The following is a 26,449-nucleotide window of genomic DNA, read 5'->3' on the forward strand; positions in this document are numbered from 1 at the left end:
AACCACCAGTAGTGTAATGTGGAAAATTACATCGCTGAAGGGGCGTGGAAAGTTATTGGCCTTAAAACGTCATCGCAATTTTATCCAATGGGGGCTTCGTTATGCAAATGACAGATTCTTCTAGGAAGTGGGATCCCATCGCTGCAGTCGCTACTTCAGCTATCTTCGGCTCTGTGAGGGCGAGCTGGATATTAGGCTGTCATGCTTTTATAGACACGTTAAACAAAAGAAAACCTGCGAACATAAATAAGGCCTGCCGCTTTTAAGAAGCAAGCAACTGACCCACAGTTTTCCTGCTGAGGTAAGTACGCTGGAGATGCGACTGTTGCTATGTCCGGTTTGGTCCTCAAGTGATGCTGCAACATTAAATCGATTATTAGCAGTAGAAATGAAGGCCGTTAAAAACATGTATGCTCCGCTGCTTTTTTTAAGGACTAAAACGATATCAAACTACGGCTAGGAAAGGGGCAAGGCGAAGCGGGGTCTTAATGTGGAGCTACTGCGGCAAATTCTGGTGGGTGGGTAGCTAATTCGTCCAAAAGGCGACACGGTTTTCATTTTCAGGATCGGGAGTATGGGAGGAGGACCGTTGGCCTGCTCTTAGAAAGCTTGTATCGTCCAGAAAAGCCCACGTTTCTCGCTGGGTTAGCTACTTGATGGAATCTGTGTACCCCTGTGGCTGTTAAGGTGCGTCTCAGGATTGTTGTGAGTCGTGACAAAGACCAGAGAGTAAAATTAAAGCTGTTTACACCCCGTCTCTTGGCATTAGTTGTATTAATGTGTCAGATATACTCTTTGGATTGGTTTCCAGTGAAAGACACGGGTATTAGTGGGGTTATTTTTGAAGCTATTTTTACACGCCTTTTGGTGTTAAGTTTGTTTACACGTGATGGCTGTTTAATTGCCTTACTTTTTAATAAGGTCTAATAAGTCTGAGGCCGACTTTTCGTAAGTGTTACATTTAGGTTTTCTGGAGGCAGCGTTATAACTTCCTGTCTGATATTGACAGTCTTGGTTATGGCAACAGGAACATGCTAGAAAATAAGTACAGCCGACAGGTGTCTGAAAGAGCTTAGGACACCAGTCAAAACTAAAATATTTAGATTCATGAAACTTAAAAAAAAGAGGATGTGTAATCGTTTAGCAGTTACTTACCATGCAAATTAAGTGGTGTCATTATTCTTACTTAATTTTAGATGAAACTTCTGTTTAAGGAAAAAAGATAACTTTCTGATACTGTACAGTGAAGGTCTTTGTGTGTGTTTTGCTTTATGTGCTTTTCAGGACCACATCACTGTGACTTCACATTTCTTTGGACCTTTTGAAACGAATTTTCATTGGAGGCAAACTTGAACGTAAAATGTAAGTATATTAGTTTATTTTAGCTTTCAGTTATGACTGTTTCTGTTTATGTCAGTTTGATGTGGCTGCCTGGTAACATCACACAAACATTTGCGTTGCACATCAGTGATCAGAACTTCCTTTTTTCTTTGCAATAGAAGGCATTGAGCCTCTTCTGTGCCCTTTATAGTTTCTGTTTGTTTACCTATAATTTCACACCTGCGGAGACTTTATTAGCTGTGAACATTAATACATTTAATAAATCTGCTAAAATGTAAATTTGTGCTGGCACATTACATTGGGAGAAATGCTAGTCAGGATTCACCGTGTCTGCTATATGTAATGATTTATTTAAAGCATTGTCAGCACCTCTATCTTCTATGCAGCAAGGCTTCCTATTGGCACAGTTTAAGCTGTAATGTAATTACAGGGAGTGTATTAAATAACCAGGTTTGTCTTATCTGACTCTGCTTTATCTGAGTTCCTTTGAGTTTATATTCCCACAGATGTGTTGCTGCAGGACACCTGAGGAATATTTAATTAATTAATTTCTTTAAAGTCCATTGTTAATCCCTAGAACTGGGGAAAAAAAACATTGACTTGTACAAGCGATGTCTTTTTATATTAAAATTCAGTTTAAAAATGGAGTTCTGCATTTATTGGCTGCTTTTGTTTTCTAGAATAATCATGAGCGCCCACGAATCCGACGTGCACACAATCTCTCCCGAGATGCCAGCAATGTTTGATGGCATGAAGCTGGCGGCGGTGGCCACAGTGCTTTACATCATTGTCCGCTGCTTAAACCTCAAGAGCCCCACAGCACCTCCGGACCTCATCTACCAGGACACTGCTGTCAACCGCTTCCTCCTCAAGTCCTGCTCTCAGCTGACCAAAGAGTGAGTTGCTTTCCTTTCTCTCTGTGCATGTCTCTTTGGAGGTTGCCACGGCAACGGTGCAGCAGCAGTGAAGGTAGCGGTTTGTCTGGCGGCGGTCCCAGCTATCGTCAGTGCTCCTAAGTGTGCCACACGTCTGTACCACAGCCTTCCTGTTGGCTCTTGCATGAATTAAACATGAGTCTGTATTTTTGGGGTTATCTCAAAGGTGCATGGAGTTTGTTGCACTTGCATTATAAATAAAGGCTCATTCACTGCAGGGTAAGAGGATTTGCATTCATGATGATGCTGGTCTCACATTCAGGGTAACTATGATGACTGCTATAATTTGAATGTTTCATCTGAGCTCATAATAACTGACGCAAAGCAGTCGTTCCTGGACCATAACAGAACAAGGCTTTGCTGTGAGCTTTAAACCAGGTTATGCCTCAAACTTCCTGTAATTTTGCTGGAAACACACTCCCTTGAGTGGGAATTGTATACTCAATTGTGTTTCCTTAGTGAGCATCTCTCCACCTCTTGCTTTGACACTCGACAGGAACTTTCAGCTTCGTAGGGCGAATCTCTCGAAGCACCCTCGAGTGTCAGCTTACATAACGGGTGGTTCCTGAGCCCTTTGCCTTTCAGCTGCAGGGTCATTGAATCATAAAGCCGCACTGATGCTTACATCTGTGTCTAGTTTGTTATTATTCCCTCCTGAACAGCCGTATGCTCTATGCTTAGAATAGGAAGATGTCTGTCCCAGTGTGTAGTTTAGCAGAGATGTTTTTATCTTCATTTTTGTGAAGTCACGTTTGTAACTCGTGACATCCTGTGTTGTTGCATAATAAATCGATCGCACAGTGGAAAGTATAAGAGGGGTGATGTGAGGTGAACAGCCTTTTTGTTTGGCTGTGTTTGGAGACAGTTGAATAGGGTTTAGGATAACATGCAAAATGACAGAGCGTGCTATTTATTATTTCATTATTTGGCAGAAGTCGCAGTCTGATTTGCTTCAGGTGATTGTCCAGGATATTGCAAAACATTGTAGAGCTTGTTTTCCTATTGGCCAGTATTATACGTGTGTGTGAATGTGTGTGTCGCTAGCATCTGACAGTATGTGGTGTATAGAAAAGAAAAAAAAGCCCAATGAACGTAAAGACTGATAGCATGCAGATTAATACAATTACCATAAATGACATGAGTCATTTTGTACTTTGACCAGGACTTCGGGTCTTTGTTTTATCAAGCCACACAGACACATCCAGTTCCTTTTTTCTGTTATCTAATAGCTACAAAGGACAATAGCACAGTCACTGTACATACCCCAAGAAGGTTACACTAGTTATCCCAATTCAAAGAGAGATTGGAGCCTGTTACAAATGATATAGAATTATTAAAAAGGATTTCTCAAACTTTATCAGTTAAAAGCAAAGGAAAACTGATAACAGCATTATTTTTATTTTTTATTGTCTTGATGAACTCAGCTACTCTGGTGTCGCGCTTCCTGTCCACATAACAGTGAGGTCATCCTCTTCCTGTAGTCATGGATTAAGCCAGCAGAGTACCTTCTAGAACCATGTGGTAAAACTTTAACTACAGTGCACCCTGGAGGCGATCACATTATCACTAAATGGCAATAGTCGGTTTTGTGGCAGATAATTCTCTTATGTAAGACTGTATTTGTTAATTAAGTAATTGTTGGAGCCACTGTAAGAGTTGAGGAAACATAAGGTTAAAGAGCTTGTGCAACTGTTGATGTAACTGAAGCCTCGACTCTCGGCAGTCGCTGACTGTCGTCGTGTTTTGGGCTGTGCTGTACACACAGCTAGTGTCCTCACTGCAGCTGTGCTTCAGAGTTATGCTGGTCTTGTTTATCCGATATAGCTCACTACCGAGTTTTGTCACGAAACTATTCCACACAGGCTTTTATATAGCTGAAGAAGTGAGAGAGTGCCTTGAATGTTCACTAAAGTGTTATTAACAAGCACTCAACCAATATAGTTATCACTGTCGAAACGCTGCGTTTGGAGATCTAGCCTGTCTTTAACTCAAATGTTCCTAAATATCTTCCTGAGTCACTTCAAAATCTTCCATATTGAATAATACTTTTATGTCAGCCAATCCCATTTAAACGGCTGAAGCATTATATGAAAAGCACGGTGTTTTATCTGTTCCTGTCGCCACTGTCGTAATTTTAAACCTAATATTTTACCTATAATGTGTGCTGAAATAGTTGCAGTGGCAAGTTGAAGACGTTTCTCTGTGTTAGTTCACACTATTTTGCTCTCGGTGTGGAGATGTGATAGTGATTCATGATAATGCTCGGTGTCTCAAAGGAATGTTACATAAGCTAAAGACTCAACTCCTACAGTTAACTCCTACAGAAGTGTCACTGGAATACAAGCGCTGGTTCTGCGAATAACTTTACAAAACATAGCTACACACTAGTGAAACGTTGCTGTCTGTTGGGTCCACGTAGCAATCTTTAAATGTCTTGAAAAGAGATGTGACTTTGTGTGCAAACTCTGTGCTTGAAACTCTGTCATAAACCAGAAATGCAAAAGGCATGTGCTTCAGATAACACTGTGTTGATCTTGTGTCTGAGCATTTGCCGTGCCCTTGTACTGTCCATTAGGCTGAGGGCTCATATTTCGAGACCAAATTTAACAAAGGAATGCAATTTTGTGTTTTCCAGGTACATTCCTCCGTTACTGTGGGGTAAGAGTGGTCACCTCCAGACGGCACTGTATGGTAAACTTGGTCGGGTGAGCTCGCCTCACCCTAGTGGAATCAGAAAATATTTGCCCATGCAGGATGGGGCGACTGCGACCTTCGACCTCTTCGAGCCGCTGGGGGATCATCGGACAGGAGGTGATGCATTTGATCAGGATCTGCTTCTTATTAACCAACATTTTTATGCAGTTGTATAGAACAGGGGCAAGAGAAAGCACATTCATCACAGCTATGGATGAGCACAATATACAGCACTGCCTGAGCTCAGCCATTCTTGGGATGCCAGGGGTGGACAGCTCTCCTAAGATCATTTCACAGCATTGGAGGTGTGGGCTAACTCAAATCTTCAGTGAGGTTTCATTTGTTGAATGCAAGTTTTGTTGAAGTAATCGACCTTGGGTTCTGATATTTTGTCCAGCTCTACTGTGTGAATTTTTACGTGATGCTTTACAAGGGTGAACACTTTTTCTTGCCCCTGTACATTGCGTAGTTGGATCTTTACTGTCATGACAAACATTAAAATCTAATATATTATAGTTCTTAGTTTCATACTGTAATTCTGTTGCTTTACATTGTAATTCTACTACTGCTACTTCTGTCTAGTCCGTTCATGCCAAACCTAATGAGTGTTTGTCAGTCCTGGACGAGGGATCCCTTCTCTGCTGATCTTCTTGAGGTTTCTCCCATTTTGTTGTTCCTGATAAATTTCTTCATTATTCGATTCGAGGGTCAAGAATAGTTAGAGGGTATCACAAGAAACTTTGGCCCCTGGGAGTTTTTATATAGAACATATGGCTAAATAAAACAAGTTTGATGTTTGGAGAATAAAGAAATTCGTTGTCAGTGGTGTCATGTCCAACTTTGGTTATTTGTGCCAGGCCTCGCAAGTCAGCTACTAAAGAGACTTTGCTGCATTATTGTTCTTTTAAATCACGCATAAGATGTGTGTAATTCAGTTGTGGGGGGACCCTTTAAAAGATGCATATCTTTCTCTGAAGGCTTGAGCTTATCCAATCAAATTAACTTGGATCTATTAGTCCTCTCAGAAAGCTTGAGCCTCACGTGACATTTTACTCCCGACAAAAGTAGTGTTGCTAATTCCACTGTGTTTGGAAAAGCTATAATTGACAGCCTTATCCTTTATCTTGGATCGGCTGCCGGGCTTTGCCTTGCTCCTTTTGTTATGATGATCTGCTGTTTAGGAGAGTAACACTCTCCTTTCTTTATCTTTGCTTACATTTTTCTCACTTGCAAATATTGCCCTGCTCCATCTGCCTGTTCAACCAGATGACATCACCATGGTGATATGCCCCGGTATCGGTAACCATAGTGAGAAGCACTACATCCGGACCTTTGTGGATTATGCACAGAAGGATGGTTATCGTTGTGCTGTGCTGAATCACCTCGGAGCTCTTCCCAACATCGAGCTTACCTCTCCACGCATGTTCACTTATGGTAAGACCAGTGAGCCAACTCAAAATAGTACCTATTTGGCTTTTGAAAAAATGTGTTTCATATAATTTTTGTCATTGTTGGATGTTTATATTGTAAATGTCCAGTTTCAAATGTTATATACAATTTATGTCTGTGGACCAAAAGTTTTCTACTTGTATGCTGCTTAGGTGGTATCAGTTTGGCACTGATTACATATGGTGTAAGCAAACAAGGCTCATAAGGCCTGCATCTGTTTGTGGATGACAGTGAGGGGCAGCTAATGAGAAGAAAGTGAGGAAAGGGGCTTGAAAAAATGAAATGGGCTGCCTAAAGGCCGTAGTAGAGGATTTTGTACTGTGAATCATGCAGAGCTAGTCTAGTGATGACTCATCCCCCCACCCCTAATAATTTCTGAACCCCTGTTAAACACCAGTCAGTTTTTCATCAGAGGTCTATCTAAGAATGAAAACTATTATTTGCAATGATAAAAAGAATTCAGTCCTGTCAGTAATGCTGTGTCATCGCTTTTGGCTCAGCCTGCTGCTCTCATCCAATTGTCTGTTGTGGTTTAGGCTTAACCTATCCTCTCCAAAATCCATTAAAAGGGGTGAGCACAGTGAAGGTATTAGTTTAAAGCATTTCTGCTGAAAGTGTGCACTTACGAACAGCTTATCCTTTTTTCTTTTTTTTTTTTTTTTTGCCCTGCTTGTACAGCATTATTTCAGGGTAAACGGTAAATTATGGAAAAAGAAGAATGTAAGGCTTTTTTATGGGCATGATGAGACCTGTGCTGTTTAAAAGATCTTAGACACTCAAATCTGATACCCTGAATTAAAGAAATCTTCAGCCAGAAGTGCCGAGTAGAATAAAGTATGTTTCTGTGTTTTGATTATAGCACTATACTGTTTCATTTTACAGGATGCACATGGGAATTTGCATCCATGGTTGGCTACATTAAGCGGGCATACCCTAACACCCAGCTCATTGTTGTGGGCTTCAGTCTGGGTGGAAACATCGTTTGTAAGTTCCTGGGGGAGAACAAGGCTAACCAGGAGCGAGTGCTGTGCTGCGTCAGCGTTTGTCAGGGGTACAGCGCGCTGAGGTGGGTTGCTGTGGTCTCATTTCTTAATTACATGCATTGTTTTGTCAAACCGGCTTTGTAATACTAACACTGATGTGCTCACATTTCTAAATATAAATGAAGCTCAGAATAATTCTACAAAATGAATAGCGCTTGCATAATATAATCACATGTTTATCCATGAGTCTGCAAAGCGGCTCCAGTCAGCTGGTTACCCTTTCTGCTCTTCCTTTTACCATAATTATTGATGGATTGCACCAATTTGGTAAAGTTGCCACTTAAAAAAAAAAATTTTTTATCCCAAAATGTAAGAAATGAGACACATTTAAAAACCTGTTTGAGGACCTGTCTGATCCCTTCATTCACCTACCACAGTTTACTCTGAATGTCTACAGGACCATTGATAATGTTGGGCATTATCAACGGTTCTTTGCTGAAGTACAGGAGTAGAAGTCCTACCAGCTAATGACTAGTGTCAATTAGTCATTTGTCTTTCAATCAGTTAATAGTTTGATTTTAAAAAACAATAAAACCTTACTTTTTAAAGTAACTAGCAACCAGATAAATGTATTGAAAGTACAATATTTACAAATAGATTATGATGTATATGTCTATTTAGTGCATGCGGGTGTCTGCACTCTGTGTTCTTGTCAGATTCTGTGTTTTTAAATGCAGACAGCATCTCTTGGCAGACTTGACAGGCCGGGTCCATTAAAGTTTCAGTGTGGACAGCAGGAGATGGGTGTGTGTCGAGACTGGCCGTCTGTCAAATTGGCTTTGCAGTTTTTCTTTTTTCTTTAAAAAAAAAAAAAAAAATCATTTTCATTTAAAATCTGTTCCCAAAATTTAAGCTGGCCCTCCTGTCAGTGTACCTCGAGAGCTGAAGCTGTACAGTAATCAGCCACAACATTAAAAACACCTGCCTAATATTCTGTAGGTTCCCTTTGTGCCGCCCAACAGCTCTGACCTGTCGGGGCATGGACATGGGACCCCTTGGCGTGTCCTGTGGTGTCTGGCACCCGGCATTGGATCCTTTGGGCTTTGCGGGTTCGGGGTAGGCCTTTGTGGATCGGGCTCGTTTGTTAGCATCAGACTGATGCTCAATCGGATTGAGAATTTGGAGGCTGGCTCTGTTTTTTCGGGGTTCCTCGAGCAATTCCTGGGAAGTTTTTGCGATATGGCGGGGTGCATTAACCTGCTGGGGAGGCCACTACATCGAAGAGTATCGTAGCCTCGAGTGGGTTGTGCTTGGGCTACAACAATGTTTAGGTGGGTGGCACAGTACATATTGTAGTGTCAACCGCATGAATACCAGGACCCAAGGCTTGCAGTGGAATGAGTGATCAATGTTTTTCACTATTGCCTACTATTTTAATGTTGCGGCTGATCGATGTATGTTCTTCTTACAATAACACACATTTAATATTATGGCCTTATTGTATGAAAAAGCCACGAAAAAAGAAACCTTTTTCGTTTTTGTTTTTTTGTAATCAGCAGTTAGCTGCTGAACCTGTTTTTCTTGAGCTCTTGTTTTGAGTCACCTTGTCACTGTCAGTGAGCTGCATATTGATGCCTGACACCATTGCTACTCTCAACCAGTGTGACTCTTTGTGTTAGTGGATTAGTGGACACAGGACATTCAACGTATTGTTTAGATTGCAGACAGTCTGCACAAAGCTAACTTCCTGTGTGTTTGCCTTCCCCTCTCTCTCTCTCAGGGCCCAGGAAACATTCCTGCAGTGGGATCAGTTCAGGCGCTTTTATAACTTTCTCATGGCCGACAACATGAAGAAAATCATTCTCTCACACAGGTACCACTGTTGCCCAGCTATAAATTTTAGTACATTGTGTGCCTTCTGTTTCCATTCACTGAAAAGTTTAATGGACATGTTTAGTGTTTGGGGAGAAAATTTTATGGTGTTTGCCAAAGACAGTGATTTCATCAGACAACCCAGTCAGTAATCTAACCTCCTAATTTCCTTATAAATGAAATTGTAGATTACCCACAGCCATGGTGGGTTCATTTGAGCAATGATCATTTTCACAGATCTGAGTAGGTTGAACTGCCTGAAATGGTACCTTCCTCTTGCCTCTCTTGCTCTTGCCCTACCAACCTATAACATGCTAAGGTGCCCATAAAATAAATAAAGGCAACTATAAACTACTCAAAACTAAGTAAAAATGTAAAATAAAAAAAAGCTAAATGAGCCACTAGCCTACTAAAAAGAACATCTAAAGTAACTTTCTAAATGCTAATCTGCAAATAAATGAGTAGTTCTTACCATTCTTGGTCTTCGTTGTCACTCGGTGTAATAGAGGGATTAGTTGGTACATAGCTGACAGTTATGACTGTGAACTAATTGATTTTTAAAATTGCTTGTGTTCATGTTAATGTTTGTATGTTACAGGCACAGTCTGTTTGGAGGACATTCGCTCAAAATGATTGATGCTGATCTAAGTCGGTTGTACACAGCAACATCTCTCATGCAGATTGACGACAACATCATGAGGTGTGTTCTAGTAAACTGCAGCTCTTCTATGTTCTTGATGCTCCTGGTGATACTTTTTGTCAGTGCTTAGAATCTGAAAAATATCAGATATGCTTGTCATTTCTATCAAACCCCTCTAAGGGTTAGGGACTGAATAATAATACCTGATCTTTTTGGGTTTCAACAGAAAATTCCACGGCCACCGGTCTCTCAAAGAGTACTATGAGAAAGAGAGTTGTGTACATTATATTCACAATGTAAGAACTGCTTTTGCATACGACTCACAAATGCCATCTTTCTCTTTTTTGGTCTGTTTGTGTATTTTTTTTGATGGATGGCATTTTGTTCTTAAATTTCCAGGTCAATGTGCCACTGCTGTTGGTGAACTCTGCGGATGATCCTCTGGTTCATGACTCATTGCTCACCATCCCTCGCACGCTAGCAGGTAATTGCCAACATGTTGCATAGCAACAGCAGCTGCACTAAAATATTTTTTTATCACCTTATCAACTAGATGGCAGAGTTGCAGTTAAATGGTCCGTGCAGATCAGGATCAACTTGCTGTCATAGCGTGGCTGCAGTAGCATCAAAAAAATCAAGCTCCTGACCTTAAATAAGAATCCTGCTGTAAAATTACGTGTTGAATAAAAAACAAACAAAAAACCCCACCTGGACCTTCCTGCTCAAAATAAAAATAAATTAAAAAATAAAGAAAAGGGTGGGTTCAATTTCTTTGAATATTGCTTCCACTGCACTGTAGTATTATGTAACTTTAAATAACTCACTGTAGATTATTAGTAACACCTCTATTTTCCACAGTTCTAAAAATGCTGAAAAACAATTCTCCTTCAGGTTGATACAAAAAGCTGTTAATGTCTTAAAGACTGGCCTCAGTTGAATCTCAGTAGTTTTAAAAAACAAACAAACAAACAAAAACATGTCTGCAGCCTTAAGCAGGCCTATGATGAGCTGGCATCCAACCCCAACCGGGACAGGGTGGGGCACACAGTTTGTGACTAATGTTTTCTGCTGTGTGGCAACGGCTGTAACGCATAAATATAACACAGTGTTCCTCCAGTTGGATAAAGTGGTTCACTGGTCTCCTGCCCCCCCAAAAAACCTTCTGTCCTCCCGTATATGGTGCAGGGTGATTGATAATAAATAAACATAAGCAGGCAAATCTGGCTACACATGACTTAATGTCTATCAAGCATCCATTCTTCTCACTTTGTGCTATTTTTACTCACTGACCACTTTTAACTCTACTGGAAAAGGAATATTGCTTGTGTGCGTGCGTGTAAGAGGGAGAGTATGAGGAGTCCTTACTGGAAGCAAATGGTACTGTATCCTATATGTCTCCAGAGAGCAACACTTACAGAAAAGTGGATTAGCTGTCCCTATGACCTAAAATGTGAGACAGTTGCTCAGACGCTTGACTGCCATCAAAAGACTGACAGAAATACACTTGCTGTGCTGGTGCTGGAATTAGCTCGGACTAGAAGTGTTTGATAAGAGCTTTCAGCAGACTGTTAAGTAAGACTGTTCCTGTTCAAGCAAAAATGTTACAGGTGAATTAAAGAAAACAAAGAATAGTTGGTGCTTCTTTATTGCAATGATATTTGAATAATATAATTAATCAAAATAAGATCATGAAACTGATGCAACTGTGTTTCAGTAATTACTTGGTAAATGATGCGTTTAGGGACTAAGAAAAATCTTTAAACCACAAGCTTGTCTCCGGGCCCCTGTCGCTCAGCTCGTAGTGAGGCGGCAGTTCTCGGTCCTGGATGAGCACGCAGTTGTCCAAGGGCAACTCTGCAGCTGTCATGAATAGTGCACAGTGTTCAAAGCCCAGTGGGATCTTAGTCACTAGTCTGCTACAGCAGGCTTCCCCACTAACCCAGATAAGTCCAGGAGACCAAAGAGATCCAGGCCAGTCCTTTTCATGAAACCCCACCATAGTTGTTCACTGCAGCAGCACTATGCTGCAAGCAGAGTGAGTGTGTGGAGATGACCTAGTTTACATTTCAGACTTTATTTATCATCATTATTGTTATTATTATTATTTTAATTACACATTTTAAATAAAAATATATTTTAACTGCAGAATAACCAATGCAAAAAAAAATAAACAGCAACGGAAATTGCAGTCCTTCATATTTTATTAGGCAGCACAGATGCAGAGATATTCAGGGTTCGTATATTGCGTGTATTGTGAATGACATAAAGTCAGTGTGAAAACTACTGTTTTCTGTATGGACAGAGTATAGAAAACAAGGTCGTCACATCTCCTAAGGGAAAATGTTAAAGTTTGGCCTGGAGTCCTATCTCGTCAATTATTAATGGTTGCATTATTTTACCATAAGTATGTGGACACAAATGTAATCGTAAGGATCTTGGAAGATTGTCAACATGGCAGTCTTTATTAAGAGAGAGGTATGGAAAATGATGAGTCTTATACTATGAAAATAGATTTTTCCATTCTGGATGACCATTTAAGCAATTAGACAACAAGCAATGAAAAGACGGTGTAACAATCTGTGAGACCTGTCAGTCGAGGCAAACCTGTTTCAACTGTTAAAGTCATTAAAAAATAGCCTCCAGGTTTAAGGAGCAAAGTTGAAGTACCACTTTTTTTTTTCTGCCAGCTGTCAGACAAACAAACTGAGTAACATATTGATCGTGTCTAATGGCCAGAAATGTAATCGCACTGTTATCTGCTCGACTGTGCAAACACACCCTTAACAATCCCTTGCAAGCCCATTTCTGGGAATGTGTTGAACATTGTTCTTCCGATGCTGACGATTACAAACTGTGCAGAGTACAGAGGGCTAATTACCGTGTGATTTGTCCTCTTCCAGCAAAGAAGCCGAATGTGATCTTTGCCCTGACACTTCATGGAGGCCACCTGGGCTTCTTTGAGGGTGCAGTCCTCTTCCCCCAGCCTCTCACCTGGATGGACAAAGTGATCGTGGGTTACGCCAATGCCATTTGTCAGTGGGAGAAACAGAAGCCACCATGCCAAAGTGACCACCTGAGTGAGGGCTCCTGCTTAAAGGAGAAAGCATAAACCTCTGTCTCTCTCATTTGTTCATTAACCTTTCACTTTCTCCAACACCACTATCCCCACACTGCACTGAGGAGACACTCTAAACTGATATCTCTTCTCTGCCTTCTCCTCCTGTGCGACTCACCAGTACCAACCCACCTTTCCCGGTCCTCCTTTGTAATCACAATCACCTTACAGTTTGTGACAAAATGAACTAACTGCCTTCGTGCTCTTTTCCATGTCGAGGACTCGGAGCAGGGACATTTTGGTTCTTTACATCTACACAGTAATGACGCCCGGCTAAGTGATTCTTTTTGGCCGAAAGTGGCAGACGATGAAGTCAAGCTGTCATTTTAAAGGAAAGCAAGAGCACCACTTTAGAGTAGTAGAGTGAGAAACAAGAGCACACAAGAAGCCTCGTATTACATCGAAGAAGAACTGTAAGAAGCTCACTGCTTATCACCGCCAAGGCCATATAGCCTAGTCTGCTGTCTTAACAAACGTTACCGTTTTGTGTGTGCGTGCGTGTGTGAGTATGTCTGTGTGAGACTGTGTAGGCCAAGAGGGAAAGACCCAGGATGGTGGTCTTTGTGAGGTTGGTCTGATTTAAATTCTCTGTTCTTAGCCCTTGGCCATTATGTCTGCTCCTCTGGGTGCGTTGCTGTTTGTAGTAAATGTACTGTAGATTATTAAGTATTAAGGTAGGATTGTACACATTGTTTCCAGCTCGTAACATCATCCTGCACATAGTTTTGGCACTCAAAGTTTTCGGTGCTTACCAGACGTGACCAGGGATCGAGCCCCACCCTCAGATGGGATCCATGTACATTCCCACAGTTGCATTCTGTCACTTTGATTCCAGCACTTTACATACTGTACACCACAATATTTTCCCCCTTTCCTCATTTTATTTGTCAAAGTGCAGATATGGAAACTATTAACGGAGGGGCGAGGATGATAACGAAACGTTAGATGAATCAAATGTTCCCCGCGTTGTCTGTCTGTCAGTGTCTTTGAGCCCTCCTTACTCTTTCTGTTGCCTTTGATCAGCTGCAGGTCCAGCCAAGTCTCTGATATCCGTCTCTTACTGCACACACAACAGTCCTACTGCCACTGCACTGAGGCTAACATTCAACCCACCTGGTTTGGTGCGAACATCTTAGTACAGCTTTTCCATTTTCCAGCAGATGATCATGTGGTTCTTTGAAATGTTGAAAATTTAGCCTTCTGATTGGCGAGCGTGGTGCTACAAAAGGGAAAGTTCAGCAGATGTGAAGCAAATTTTTCATTTGTAATAATCTGAGCTGTGAGGTTTGACGAGTAGGAGGGCTGAAGATACCAAAGCTCAACCGCTATTTATTTTAGTGGCTTGTTCGTATGATTCTGGTGTTTGTTTAACTGTAATTTAGATGGAGAATGCTGCATGCAAGAAAGAAGATGGATTTTAACCGTAGGGAATATTTTTTTTATTTCAAAGACTTTGCCGAAAATCTCAGTTCCTGGTTTGTTGACTGCACTGAGAATAAAGGGTGTTGCTGCACGAACTGCTGAAAAAAAGATCGCAAACATCTCTTGTTGAAATCATACTGCAAGACTGGGACCTGTGGACTTTTCAAAACCCGATTTAAATTCAAACCTTGTTGTAAGGGCTCTAAGGAAGCTTCTTCCAAGGCAATATAAAGCCAAGAAATGTGTGATCTAAAACCTGCTTCTGAACACTGTGATGAGACGCTAAGGGTGGTTTGAAATGATTAAGTGACTGACAGCAGGGCATTTTATGAGGCTTCCTAGGCCGTGGTTTGTGTGTCGTAATACCTGGTTGATAGTATTTGATAAGTAGAAGTGTTTGAGTACTGGAAGGTTTGCCATATCAGGATATAACAGCACTGAATGTCAATCAATCGAAGCTTGTAAAGTAATAATAAATATCAGATAATAAGAATTGAATATTAAAGCTTATATATGGCGTTCCAAAGTTTGTTCTTAGCTTTAGAAATAGTTGCTTGGTTACCAGTAGTAGCATTTAAAGTGCTGTAATTGTGAATCTGATCTGTTGCTCTTTGGAAATGTTATTATCAGTTATTTTCTGAGGTATAACTGCCTTAAACCTTTCTGAGCAAATACTATGACATCCAGGTATTAATCTCACCAATGCTGGCTTGGCTAATGTGGGGATAAAAGGGAACTCTTATCCAACTTCATCTCCTTTAACTCAGGGCATCTGTCAACACCAAGCACCAGTCTGACACCAGTGAACCCTTTTGTCTTTGTTTTTCGTCTCATTGGAGTCGTTTTTAATGTACTGTAAGATGAAATGAGACACGCTGTGGCAGGTGGTCATCAGCCTGCCTTCTGAGTGGAAACCCTCAGTTTTATAACAGTATTGGAAATGAGGCTGCACTCGATGTGATTGGTGACATAATCGTGTTTGGTGTTTCAGTCGGCCTGCCAACACCCTCTTTCTTTTCACGTCTAGCGGTCGTCAACCAGCATTTGCTCAAACAACAAATCACTGTTGCCATCTGTTGTCAGGGAAACCGAACTACAACTGCCAGTCTTCGTGGCAAACATCCTCTCGTCCACCCACAGTCAGATTATAGTAAATGGTTCATCTGTAGTCCACAGCTCTCATTTAAAATTACACGTTTGGGTTTATTCTGGCTCGATTTCGATGACACCAGCAAAAACCCAGTTTCTGCAGTACGAGCCATGTGTTTTGGGTTGTTGTTGTTGTTGTTGTGTTTTTTTGTTTTTTAGAAAAATGTTTTTGCCTCTCCACAACTTTGCACAAAAATGCAAGTTTGGATGTATTATTTGGATATATATTTTTTTCTAGTTAATTATTTTGGGGTATTTTTTTTTTAAATTTTATTTTGAATTGTTCTTATGACTTCTTGTGTTATCTGCTTGTGTAAATGCGGTAGAGTGTGAGTGTTGATAGGTAAACATACAGCAGGTGTATACTGTGTCATATCACCACCTCTGATCCCCAAAAATCCAATATTGTTCACTTTAACAACAAAAATAAAACATCTATGTAAAGATGGTGTATATTAGATTTGAGGGACCAGGGATGGAAAAATAAAGGCAATAACCAAACAGAAGGGATTCTCTTATTATTTAAACACTAATGTGACAATAAATGGTGTCAAAGTATATTAGACCAAAACGTCATTCTCATTGTAATAATTTCTCATGGATCTGGGATCTGAAATGTTGTTTTATTGTACTGATAAAAAATTGTGTTCCTCTGTATTTATCCTAAACTCACTGCTTCAAACATCAAGTTTATGGGCTCATATTTAATTGCTTGGAAACTAAATGACTCAGATATCTTGAGTAAATTTAAAATGTCCAAAAAATTTGGGAAGAAAAACTTGGATTGGGGTAAACTTTGCTTAATATTATTGTTTTGTTTTTTTCTAGAAAGATTTTTTTAAAATGTAGAATCCGTAACTGTCAGTACCAGGCAAGTGGATGGGAGCCCACTGTGTGTTAACCTACAATTATCATTATACAGCTTTAATTTTGTGTTTACAGTTTTGCTGAATGAAGGCTAAAGGGTGTGTTGGGACAACTAGAGGGGGGGATGCAGTCACACAACATAATGTACTCTGATACTGAACCCTGGGTGTGTTTGTTGAAGAAATACCAGTGGTGTGCGTGTGAACTAATTATGTGAGGAGACGTGCTTATTGTGTTCCAAAATAAATTATTTTCTCAAAAGAAAAATGTTTTCTTTTTTCTCCTCCAATTAGAGCTTTGTAAATATAATGTAGAACACGCTTTAATATTTAACAATAATTTATATATCACAGATTGTGCTGAATTGAGCCTTCATGTATTGACTCCTTTTATCTTTATAGCTTTTCTACCTCCCCAGTTATCATGTGTACTACACCACAGGAAAAGTAATCAAAACACAATTAAATCAAACCTTGTTTTGTTTTTTCACCATCTATGCTATAGATGGTGTGTTTAAGGACAGAACAGTTGGTGGGAATGCTGCATGCTGTAAGGGCAACTGTATTTTAAATGCAGTGCAATTTAATACTTCAATAGCTTGCAGTCCAGATTTTAGGTACACATTACGATCAAGTCGTGTGAAAGGTTTTGACAAAATTCAAAACTCAGAAAGGTAGGACAACTCTGGAGTTTTGCCAGGCCTAAAAAAGCAGCTTGACCTAGAAATCTGTATGAGGTAACATTGGTCACTGATTCATTTAAGCTACAGCTTGCTGATATTAGCTACTTGCAGATGTATTGATACTAGCGTTTATATAAGCGAGAAACATCTACCATGAGTATTGAGCTTGCATAGTTTGTCCATCAGAGGGCGGTCTTTAACTTCCTTATTGGCAACAGAGGCCTGGGCAGAGCCACAGCTAAGACCTTCATATACCATGATGACCTGTTTGTCTCTCATGGCTTGGACTTTCTTTTTATGACTGAAACTTGGCTACCCACTGATGATCTAGCTGCTTTTGTGGAACGGACTTCTATTCAACACAATCAACTCTGTCCTGCATCCCACCACTACAGCCATATCTAAGACTGCCTCACACACATGTGAGGATTTTCAAAGGTTCTATACTGAAAAAATTGATAATATCAGATCACATATCCGGCTCCCATCCCAAGACCCTTCTGAACCACCTCCATGTTCTTCCTTTCTCTCTGAATTTAAACCAGTCTCATTATCCCATCTTACTGATATAATAATGCACATCAAACCAACTACTTGCCCCTTGGATGTGTTACCTACACCATTTCTCAGAGATGTGCTGAAGACAGTCAGCCCTAACATCCTTGTTATTGTTAATAGCAGCATCTCAAATGGAACTGTTCCTTCAAATGGGACTGTTCCTTCAAATGGGACTGTTCCTGGTTCTTTTAAACAAGCTGTTGTCCAGCTGCTTCTAAAAACAAACCTGGTTTGGATACGTCAGTTCTTAGCAATTCTAGACCAATTTCTAAGCTGCCGTTTTTGTCTAAGGTTCTCAAGAAAGTTGTCCTCCACCAATTATCCTCATTCTTAGACACACATAGTATTCTGGATAAATGTCAGTCTAGTTTCAGAGCCTTCCACAGCACAGAGTCTGCTGAACTGAAGGTATTCAACGATGTGCTTTTAGCTGCTGACTCTGGAAAATGTACAGTTTCAATTCTTCTAGACCTGAGTGCAGCACTGTTGACCACACAATCTTATTAACCCATCTAAAGACGTGTCGGCATTCAAGGCTCTGCTCTAACATGGTTTGCCTCTTAATTAGAGAGCAGAACATGCTCTGTGATGCTACACTCGCTTGTGGAATACCTCAGGGCTCTATTCTGGGCCCTGTCTTATTCTCCTTATACATGCTTCCATAAATAATAATAATAATAAACTTTATTTATAAAGCAGTTTGGATATCTGGTGAGAGGGAAACATGAAGATGAAACCAGGAGATGTCCTTACTGAAACATCAGAGCTGAACAGGTGATGGAGAAACAGATTTACCTTTTAGGTGACATGAATGAGTTAAAGAGAAGTTATGAACTGTTTCTGAGAGACAAATAACACCAGGATAATTTTTTACATAGCTGACATCTGTGCAGGGGCGGGTCTAGCAAAGTTTTGCCAGGGGGCCAGGTAGGGCATTAACAGGGAGAGGGGGCACAAACAAAGAAATACTTTTCTTTCTTATTCTCATTTAAAATGTCTAGCTTTTGATAAATAATTAGCTGAATCTTACAACCAAAGTGGTCATCTGATGTAAAATGTAATCATACATATATACCAACATAACAGTGTACATCACCGTCACAACAGCATTTGTTTCCATTCAAAGGCTTTATGGCTTTTCCTATAATTCCTGGTGGGCCGGTCTCTAGTCAAAATGCCCGGGCCGATTTTTTGTCCCAGTCCAGCCCTGGGCAGAGCATTAAACAAACAAAAAACAATACAACAAACGTGTGGGAAATCTGTTTATTGTTCATGTGTCTGAAAGAAAAAAATTATCAGCCACTACATCAGAAAAACAGATTTTAAAATCACCAAATATAAGGACTGGTTATTGGCCTTAAAAAAATCGCACATCATTCAGTCTCTAATTTAAAACTTCATTATTTTAAATATACTCATTAATTAACCCTGGTTTAACCATTTAACCCTAGAGTGGGTTTAGCTGGTTAAAATATAGAACAAATGATAAAAATGGCCATTAATTTAAAAAAAAAAAAGATGCACAAAAAAGATTTTATTTTACATTTTTCAATCCAGTGCAACCTCCAGAATGCATCTTCTTGGTACATCACGCCTCACATGATATGTTGAAACAAGGCCACTGAGGCAAGCAACTGTTCCTATTTAAGGCACTGCATCAGGAGGCCCTTTATTCTAAAACATGCCTTATTAGTTTTCCCTCTGGATATCAATCTCAAATTCACCCCTCGAGACTTTGCTATGTTGAAATCTGTATCACGGGGTGGTAAGCAAAAGGTTGTTCTGTGTACAGCAGATTGATCTATGAGGCAAAGCACACCAAACACAAATCAGCCTGGTCTTGACCAGCTCTGTCATTCTTCCTCCACTCATACATGTCATACATGAGAGGATTGTCAGTACATGTCAATGTAAAGTAACAAGTGATTACTATCAGTTATTCTCTCCTTCATATATCTAAACAACATCCTTTACCTTTTCCATTTATATAACACAAAACATCCCCTGCTTCTAAGCCTACATACGTCTATGTACTGCCTGAATTTTGTTTTTTTAGAAAGTAAAAATCTAGCCTTAATACAGACCACATATCTGATCTGATCACACAAAAAGCACTTCAGGTAAAAGGCTCTACTCTCGGGTTTGAAATGGGAGGATTGTTTCTTCAGAGAGCGGTGTCTTCAGAGCCAAAAAGCTTTGTGGCGATGGGCTGGTAGTCGGCCACCGGTGCTTTACCACCAAAGTCTGAAGGCAGGATGTCTGCATCGAATTCTTTGAGGTAGTTGTCCAATTCATCACCATGAACAAAGACCTGAGGGAAGTTAGAATCAGCATTTAAAGATGTAGCTTAGATTTAAAGCCAAAAAAATATAGCTGCTGTCAGCTGTGTCCCTTATCTTTACCCTCTCCAGCAGCTTGCTCTTCATGAAGGGTTTAACCACGTTGTAGGTAGTGGTGAAGTACCAAGGCTGGTGAATAACGTGAACTGCCTTGAAACGGGCTGGGAACGAGTCCTGCAGAAAAACACAAAAGAGCCAAAAACTAGTTTGAGGCTCCACATCAGCTTTCATTCTGAGTCTGTTTGGGCCTGCAGTAGGGGTGGGCGATATAAACGGTATACAGTAGAAACGATATGAATTTGGTCAATGGTAGAGATTTTGACTAGACGCTCTACCATGATAGCGCATGTTGACGGAGTCATCAAGCTGCGCCTGTTTTGGTTGAAAGCATCTGCAAATTATGCCGGGCGACAGTAATAAGCCAAAAGCTACGCTTCCTCCACTTCCATACCATTGATTTATTAATGCTGAATTCTCTTGCAGCTGCTCTATTCCCATCTGATTATTTCAGTTGTTCTCCTGACTGAAGTTTGGTTCGTTTACAGCATCCTGTCATGCGATTGCATTTGTCCCTAGTCATCGGGAACCCTCGCGTTAACTTTTATTGAGTGGAAAAAAGATAGCATTCATCCTCCAGCTTCACTGTGTTTATGCTAACATAGCTGTGTCGCTAGCGATCACGTAGCACATCATTATATACCAGCTAGCCCAACTTCAGCAACCCTAAAAACGTCACTGCTGTTTAGTTTTCTGTCTTCATTTATGTTGGAAGTGATAGCAGAGCTGTACGTTTTAAGTCTTTTAGAAATCTCTCAGTCAAAATATCATGTTTAGGTGGAAACTAGCGAGCTGACTTCCTGCTAACGTCTAACTCTGTTAAATTTAATAAATTCTGTTTTCATGGATGCCTGGATGTTAAACTTAATTGTTACACCTGGTAAAGCAGCAACACTGATCATTTTATTAAAGATGAAAGAATTTAGACAGTTTTTAACTCAGTGATGCCGATGTGTTCATTTGACTTTGGGACCTGAAGCAGACGGCGTTTTGGACCCAGATTATTCTGGGGATTATTCTAGATTATAAGGCACACTGTCAATTTTTGAGAAAATTAAAGGATTTTAAATGTGCCTTATAGTGCGGAAAATACGGTATACAGAAGAAGAGAATATATCGCGATATATATCGTTACGGCACATGCTTCAAATTAATAATAATAATAATAATAATAATAATAATAACTTTATTTATAAAGCGCTTTCAAACAAAGTGCTGTACAGCTATTTGAAACTAAAAAGATGAATAAATAAAAGCAATAAATAGCAGTACAAGTAAAAACACAATACAAGTTAAAAATAGTAAGAATTTAAAAACTAAAAGACATAGAATTAAGACATGTAAGATAGGGTGAACAAATGTGTCTTCAACTTAGTTTTAAAAACCTCCACAGAGCGTGCCTCCCTAATATCTTGAGGGAGGTTGTTCCACAAGAATGGGGCATGAAAAGAAAAAGCACGCTCTCCAACTGTCTTTTTTCTGGCTCTAGGAACCTTTAGAAGGCCTGAGATCGTAGAGCACGGGATCGAACATAAAGGTGTAAAAGGTCGGAGAGGTATGAAGGTGCCAATCCATTTAAAGCCTTGTAGGTGGGCAGCAGGATCTTGAAATCTGCTCGAACCTGACAAGGTAGCCAGTGAAGAGATCTCAGTACAGGGGTAATGTGCTCAAATTTCCCAGTTCTTGTTAAAATACGAGCAGCTGCATTTTACACCATCTGTAGACCTCTGAAACTTTTCTTTGGAAGCCCAGAAAGAAGAGCGTTACAATAATCAATACATGAAGACACAAATGCATGGACAAGAACCTCTGCTGTAAAAAACTTGGGCATGTGGTTCAACATGGTGCTCTCCTTCGAGTCTCATGTAAACTCTGTCTTATCAGTATTTAGGAGCAAGAAATTATCTGATAACGAGCCCCTAATTGCAGATACACAAGATTCTAGTTTAGAGACTTCAGCACAATTTCCAATGGTTAGAGGAACATAAAGCTGCAGGTCATCAGCGTAACAATGAAAAGCTACATTAAAAGAACGTAAAAGAACACCAAGAGGCAGTGATATTATGCTGTGATATGGATTTTAGGCCATTTCGCTCAGCCCTAACCTGCAGCATGTCCACCATCTTCTTGAGCTCAGCTGGCTTGATTCCTGAGGCATGCTGCATTGTGAAGCCTTTGAAGTTCTCAATCAGCACAAATCCATTGATCTGGGTCTCGTCATTCTCGAGCAGCTTCTCTAGGATCACGCAGTATGCCCTCAACACCTATTACACGCAAAAGGACATATATTTCACAGAGTACACTTGGATGACTGAGCTGCAGCTGTGCAGGGCTGCTTTTCGGGTACCTCATCGAAGGTGATCTCCTCCAGGTCCCAGTTGTCGATGTTAAAGAGCAGGACCACGCGGCCATACTTGTCTCTGCTGGGCAGAACCACTGGGTATCCCGCTTCGACTGTGCTGCGGACTGCCTCGGGGGTCAGGTTCTCAAAAAGCTCAGGATACTCCTTCCTGAAGCGTACGTAACCTGGAGAACCACAACCAACAGATCAGCTGCATTCTCATTAGTTATTATTAATCCCCATCTCTCTTTCACGGCGCGTCTTTCCCGTTTTACTCCCATCACCACCAGTCGGTCGTGGTAGATGGCTGCTCGTCCCTGTGCCTGGTTCTGGCGGAGGTTTTATCCTGTTAAAAGGGAGTTTTTCTTTCCCACTGTCACCAAGTGCTTGCTCAAAGGGGATTATTGGATTGTTGGGTTTGTAGGGTCTTTACCTTACAATATAAAGTGCCTTGAGGTGACTGTTGTTGTGATTTGGTGCTATGTAAATAAAACTGAATTGAATTGAATTCTCTCACTGGATACTAATAACTCACAACCCCACAGTGTACACAGCACTGCATATTTCTGATGCACCCACACAATGATAGTCCTGTGTCAGTGGGGCTCCAGTCCATCTAAGCAAGGCACCAATTAACCCACAGTAAATGTGTTTATGAGAGAGAGAGACAGAGAGGGAAAGACAGTCCATCTGGATGTGCATGGATTCCAGTCTCACACGGAACAACTTTTCTATATTGATGAATGTGCAGGTGTGTATTTTTGTTTTTGTGGGGATGGAGTATTCCAACAACAGCAGCACCAAGATTCAGAAATTCTGGTTCCAGAATTATGCCGATGCTTGAGTTAAGGTTACTAGGTTTAAGATCAGCTCAAGGTTTAATGGAATATTACATTATTATATTATTGGAATAATAAATGGGCATCATTTTGACCCAATCTGGTTAGGAAACAGCATTCTGATCATTCGGAGGATTGAAAAAAAGATTAAGAGGTTTTTGTGTGTGCAGGGCAAGTCATAAGGTGTCCTCACTATTGTTGAATTGCTCTTTTTAATCTTAACCCGCTCCCAGAGCAGCAGAAGTTCCCAGCAGAACGCGGCGGACTCACAAGTGAAGCAAACCTGCCGTCCCATTTGGACACACAAAGAACAGCTTTGTCAGCTCACTCAGAAGAATCTCAAAGCTCCCAATTAATGAACACATGCCCCCCTGCCTCAGCGATGGCCTGGGATTCATGCATACGAGGAGCACAAAAGAGGCCTCACCATCAATTACTGAAGCGCTTGGGTGCCAAAATGATGCAAGGAAAAAACTCTCTTTTTTGTCTCTCTACTCAATGAAATAAAGTGCTTCTCATAAAGTTGTATTTAGTAGGTTGGAAATCACCTTTCATGAGCTCGTGGGCCCTGTCAACATCAAACTTGCGAGCTCTGAGGAAGCGCAGGAACAAAGAGTCGGGTTTGTCCCCAAAGCGCTCCAGGATCAGCTTGGCCAGGCCGTCTCCATCGGCTGCCCTCTCTTTCATCAAGGCCCGCAGGTCCTTCAGCGATGATGCCCGTCTCTCATCTGTCTCATTCAGCTCATCCTTCGCCTGGAAGGGTAACATCAGCACGAACCCTGAGCCATCCAAGGACCATATATATGACTCGTGTATTTGCTGCCATTAGAAACTATGCTTACTTTACCTTTTGCACAGTGTGTCCAGGCAGTTTGTGGCACAGCCCAAACACAGGCCCATGATCCTTCACTGTCAAATGCTCCAGCTTTGACCTCATTGCTTGCTCCTCCTCTGACACCATGCGAAAAGTACCAGTCTGCATGACAAAAAATCCACGTTAAAATCCTCCTTTATTGTTTGTGTTTTACCTCATCGTTTCAGGCTTCAGTAGTTTTCAAATAAAAATAAAAGTATGCATTAATTGTGCAAAAAATGGGTCCAAGGACCTCCCGACTCCATACGATGCATGCCAGCGAACGTCTGGTTAATCTGCTTCACATGATCGCAGAAAGGACTTCTGAAGCCATTTCTTAAAAACAGCTTAAGGACCCATCCCAGAGCCAGCATTTACTGGCACAATAACAATACTAAGCAGCATCATGTGCTGACAGTTAGAACTCAAAGCCCTCTAATGCTTTTAGCCCACACTGAACCACTGAACTGAGGCCAGAAACTGACCTAACTGCCGTAAACAGAGATAAAGTGACACTGGAGCACTCTGGACTGTTGCAGAGAAATTGAACTTACAGTAGCCATGGTTGCAGCGTCTCACAGCAGCGACGCTAAAACTGTGGAGGAAGAAGATTTGGCACAAACAGAACGTGACCACATTACACCAAAAAGAAACAATGCAGACGCTCTTTCAATTAATGATGTATGACATAATCTGAGAACTACACAAATACAACATCACCAGGAGGAAGCAATAGCATTCAAAATGAAGAGGTGGGTCTTTAATACATTGTATTGCTCATTAAGCAGCTTGACTGAAAGCTTTTTTTTAATTGAAAAGTTTATATATATATATATATATAAATGAACAATTTGCTTAAATAGTTTCAATTCTGTATAAAACCAAATAATTGTTATAATTGAGTTAAAGCTCTTTAACCAAGAATCATGACACAGGTGCTGAAGTTTCTCTTCAGTGAGTGTTTTAGGCTCTTTAGAGTGCAAAATTCAAACCTGATTGCAGTGCAGCAAACAATAGAAGAAACTTAACAGAAATGCATAAATCCTTCATTTAAACTATGAAAGACGTATTAATCAAAGTAAAAAACAAGGTTTCTGTCAATTGACATCAAAGCAAAAATATTTTGTTTTTAATGTGATTTTTAGTTACTACACAAAATATGATACATATATCCTCAAAGTGCTCATATGTTATTTGTCTGTGTTTATCTGTCTATCGAATGATTTAGAGCTGAGCAGCCTTACCTCGAGCAGACAGGATCAGAGACCTACAGCGAGTGGCAGAGGAGACAGCAGGGACAGAGAGGACCACGAGGGGAGGAGTTACTGGAAGAAAAAACACTCAAAGTAGGATTAAAATGACACAGTGGATTACGACAGGTGGCTAATCTAGATGATGCAAACTGCGATGCAAAGCGTGAGCTGGGATGGAGTCCCATGGTGCCAAAATGAAACATGCAAGACAAAGAATAGAATTTGTTTTAAATGAAATTAAAAAGTGAAATTTTATTTTTTATTTTAATTGTATGAAAAAAGATTTATTGAACAGGTATATGACTCAGCTTCTTTTCTTTTTTTGCTCTTGATGTACATAGAAATATACAAAAGAGCCATCCATCCATTTTCTTCTGCTGATCTAAATCAGCACTGTGGGGGGGCTGGAGCCTGGTCTGGCTTTAGGAATCAAGCTTAGGAACTTCTTGCTGTGAGGTGACCACTGTGCTGCCCTCAAAATCAGAATAAAAGAAACCCTTTCATTGAGAAAACACATGAATTAAACAAAGTGGTGTGTTTTTTGTTTTGCACCTTATGACCACCGTACCCTGGACCAAACCTTCCACAACAGTTCTTATTAGCACTTATTTCCACATTCTCATGAAATATGCATTTCACTATCACTGATGTAGGAGAAATCCCACCTTTCATGTCACATGTGCTGTTAACCCAGCACATGTGACATGAAAGGAGGAAATGTCATATGAGCGAGAGGACCACTAGCTATTCCTTTATGCACATTCTTTGAAATCCTCCTCAGAGGGGATCACTTGTTTTGGGTCCCACATTATGGATTACTTATGCATGACTGCACAATATCAGACAAACTGGCCTCTCTTTTAGTTCCTCTCACTAATTGCAGGAAGTGAGAATCCATGTTTTGCTTTATTTCTTTTAGAGTTTCTTTTATTGGTTGTCTAGCTGACCGTGAGTGACCTTAATACCACTAAGCATTTGTAGTTGCTGTGACATATGTTTGATATGAAATTTGTTATGTTCCCTTTATTATGATTTGTGAGTTCATGAGCACCCCCTAATA

General features: G+C 40.5%; 2 protein-coding genes across 2 annotated transcripts; one reads left to right on the plus strand and one right to left on the minus strand.

Moving 5' to 3' along the window:
- Positions 1-16,734, plus strand: LOC102304605 (monoacylglycerol lipase ABHD2). The gene is made up of 11 exons (XM_005939154.3): positions 1-301; positions 1,285-1,362; positions 2,022-2,237; positions 4,912-5,087; positions 6,237-6,404; positions 7,302-7,485; positions 9,183-9,275; positions 9,873-9,974; positions 10,141-10,210; positions 10,314-10,398; positions 12,815-16,734. Exons 3-11 carry the CDS (start codon positions 2,029-2,031, stop codon positions 13,021-13,023), a joined length of 1,296 nt encoding a protein of 431 aa, XP_005939216.1. The 5' UTR covers positions 1-301; positions 1,285-1,362; positions 2,022-2,028; the 3' UTR covers positions 13,024-16,734.
- Positions 16,735-19,208: 2,474 nt separating this feature from the next.
- Positions 19,209-25,450, minus strand: LOC102305849 (retinaldehyde-binding protein 1). Its single transcript, XM_005939159.3, has 8 exons — positions 25,381-25,450; positions 24,691-24,731; positions 24,131-24,259; positions 23,832-24,036; positions 22,451-22,629; positions 22,209-22,367; positions 20,110-20,220; positions 19,209-20,018 (listed from the first exon to the last, which is right to left on the minus strand). Exons 2-8 carry the CDS (start codon positions 24,697-24,699, stop codon positions 19,872-19,874), a joined length of 939 nt encoding a protein of 312 aa, XP_005939221.1. The 5' UTR covers positions 24,700-24,731; positions 25,381-25,450; the 3' UTR covers positions 19,209-19,871.
- Positions 25,451-26,449: the final 999 nt, after the last annotated feature.

The sequence above is a fragment of the Haplochromis burtoni genome, unplaced genomic scaffold, assembly GCF_018398535.1.
Source record: "Haplochromis burtoni strain Fernald_Lab_line unplaced genomic scaffold, NCSU_Asbu1 Contig_263, whole genome shotgun sequence".
In the NCBI taxonomy this organism is placed as follows: domain Eukaryota; kingdom Metazoa; phylum Chordata; class Actinopteri; order Cichliformes; family Cichlidae; genus Haplochromis; species Haplochromis burtoni.

Bases quoted from the DNA above. Each gene is read 5' to 3' on its own strand.
- LOC102304605 (XM_005939154.3), top strand. From the start codon at position 2,029: ATGAGCGCCCACGAATCCGACGTGCACACAATCTCTCCCGAGATGCCA. The intron at 2,238-4,911 runs GTGAGTTGCTTT...TGTGTTTTCCAG, and splicing joins TGCTCTCAGCTGACCAAAGA to GTACATTCCTCCGTTACTGT. The intron at 5,088-6,236 runs GTGATGCATTTG...CTGTTCAACCAG, and splicing joins GGGGGATCATCGGACAGGAG to ATGACATCACCATGGTGATA.
- LOC102305849 (XM_005939159.3), bottom strand. The intron at 22,630-23,831 runs GTGATTTCCAAC...GTGGTTCTCCAG, and splicing joins GGCCCACGAGCTCATGAAAG to GTTACGTACGCTTCAGGAAG. The intron at 20,019-20,109 runs GTAAAGATAAGG...AACTTCCCTCAG, and splicing joins AGAGCAAGCTGCTGGAGAGG to GTCTTTGTTCATGGTGATGA.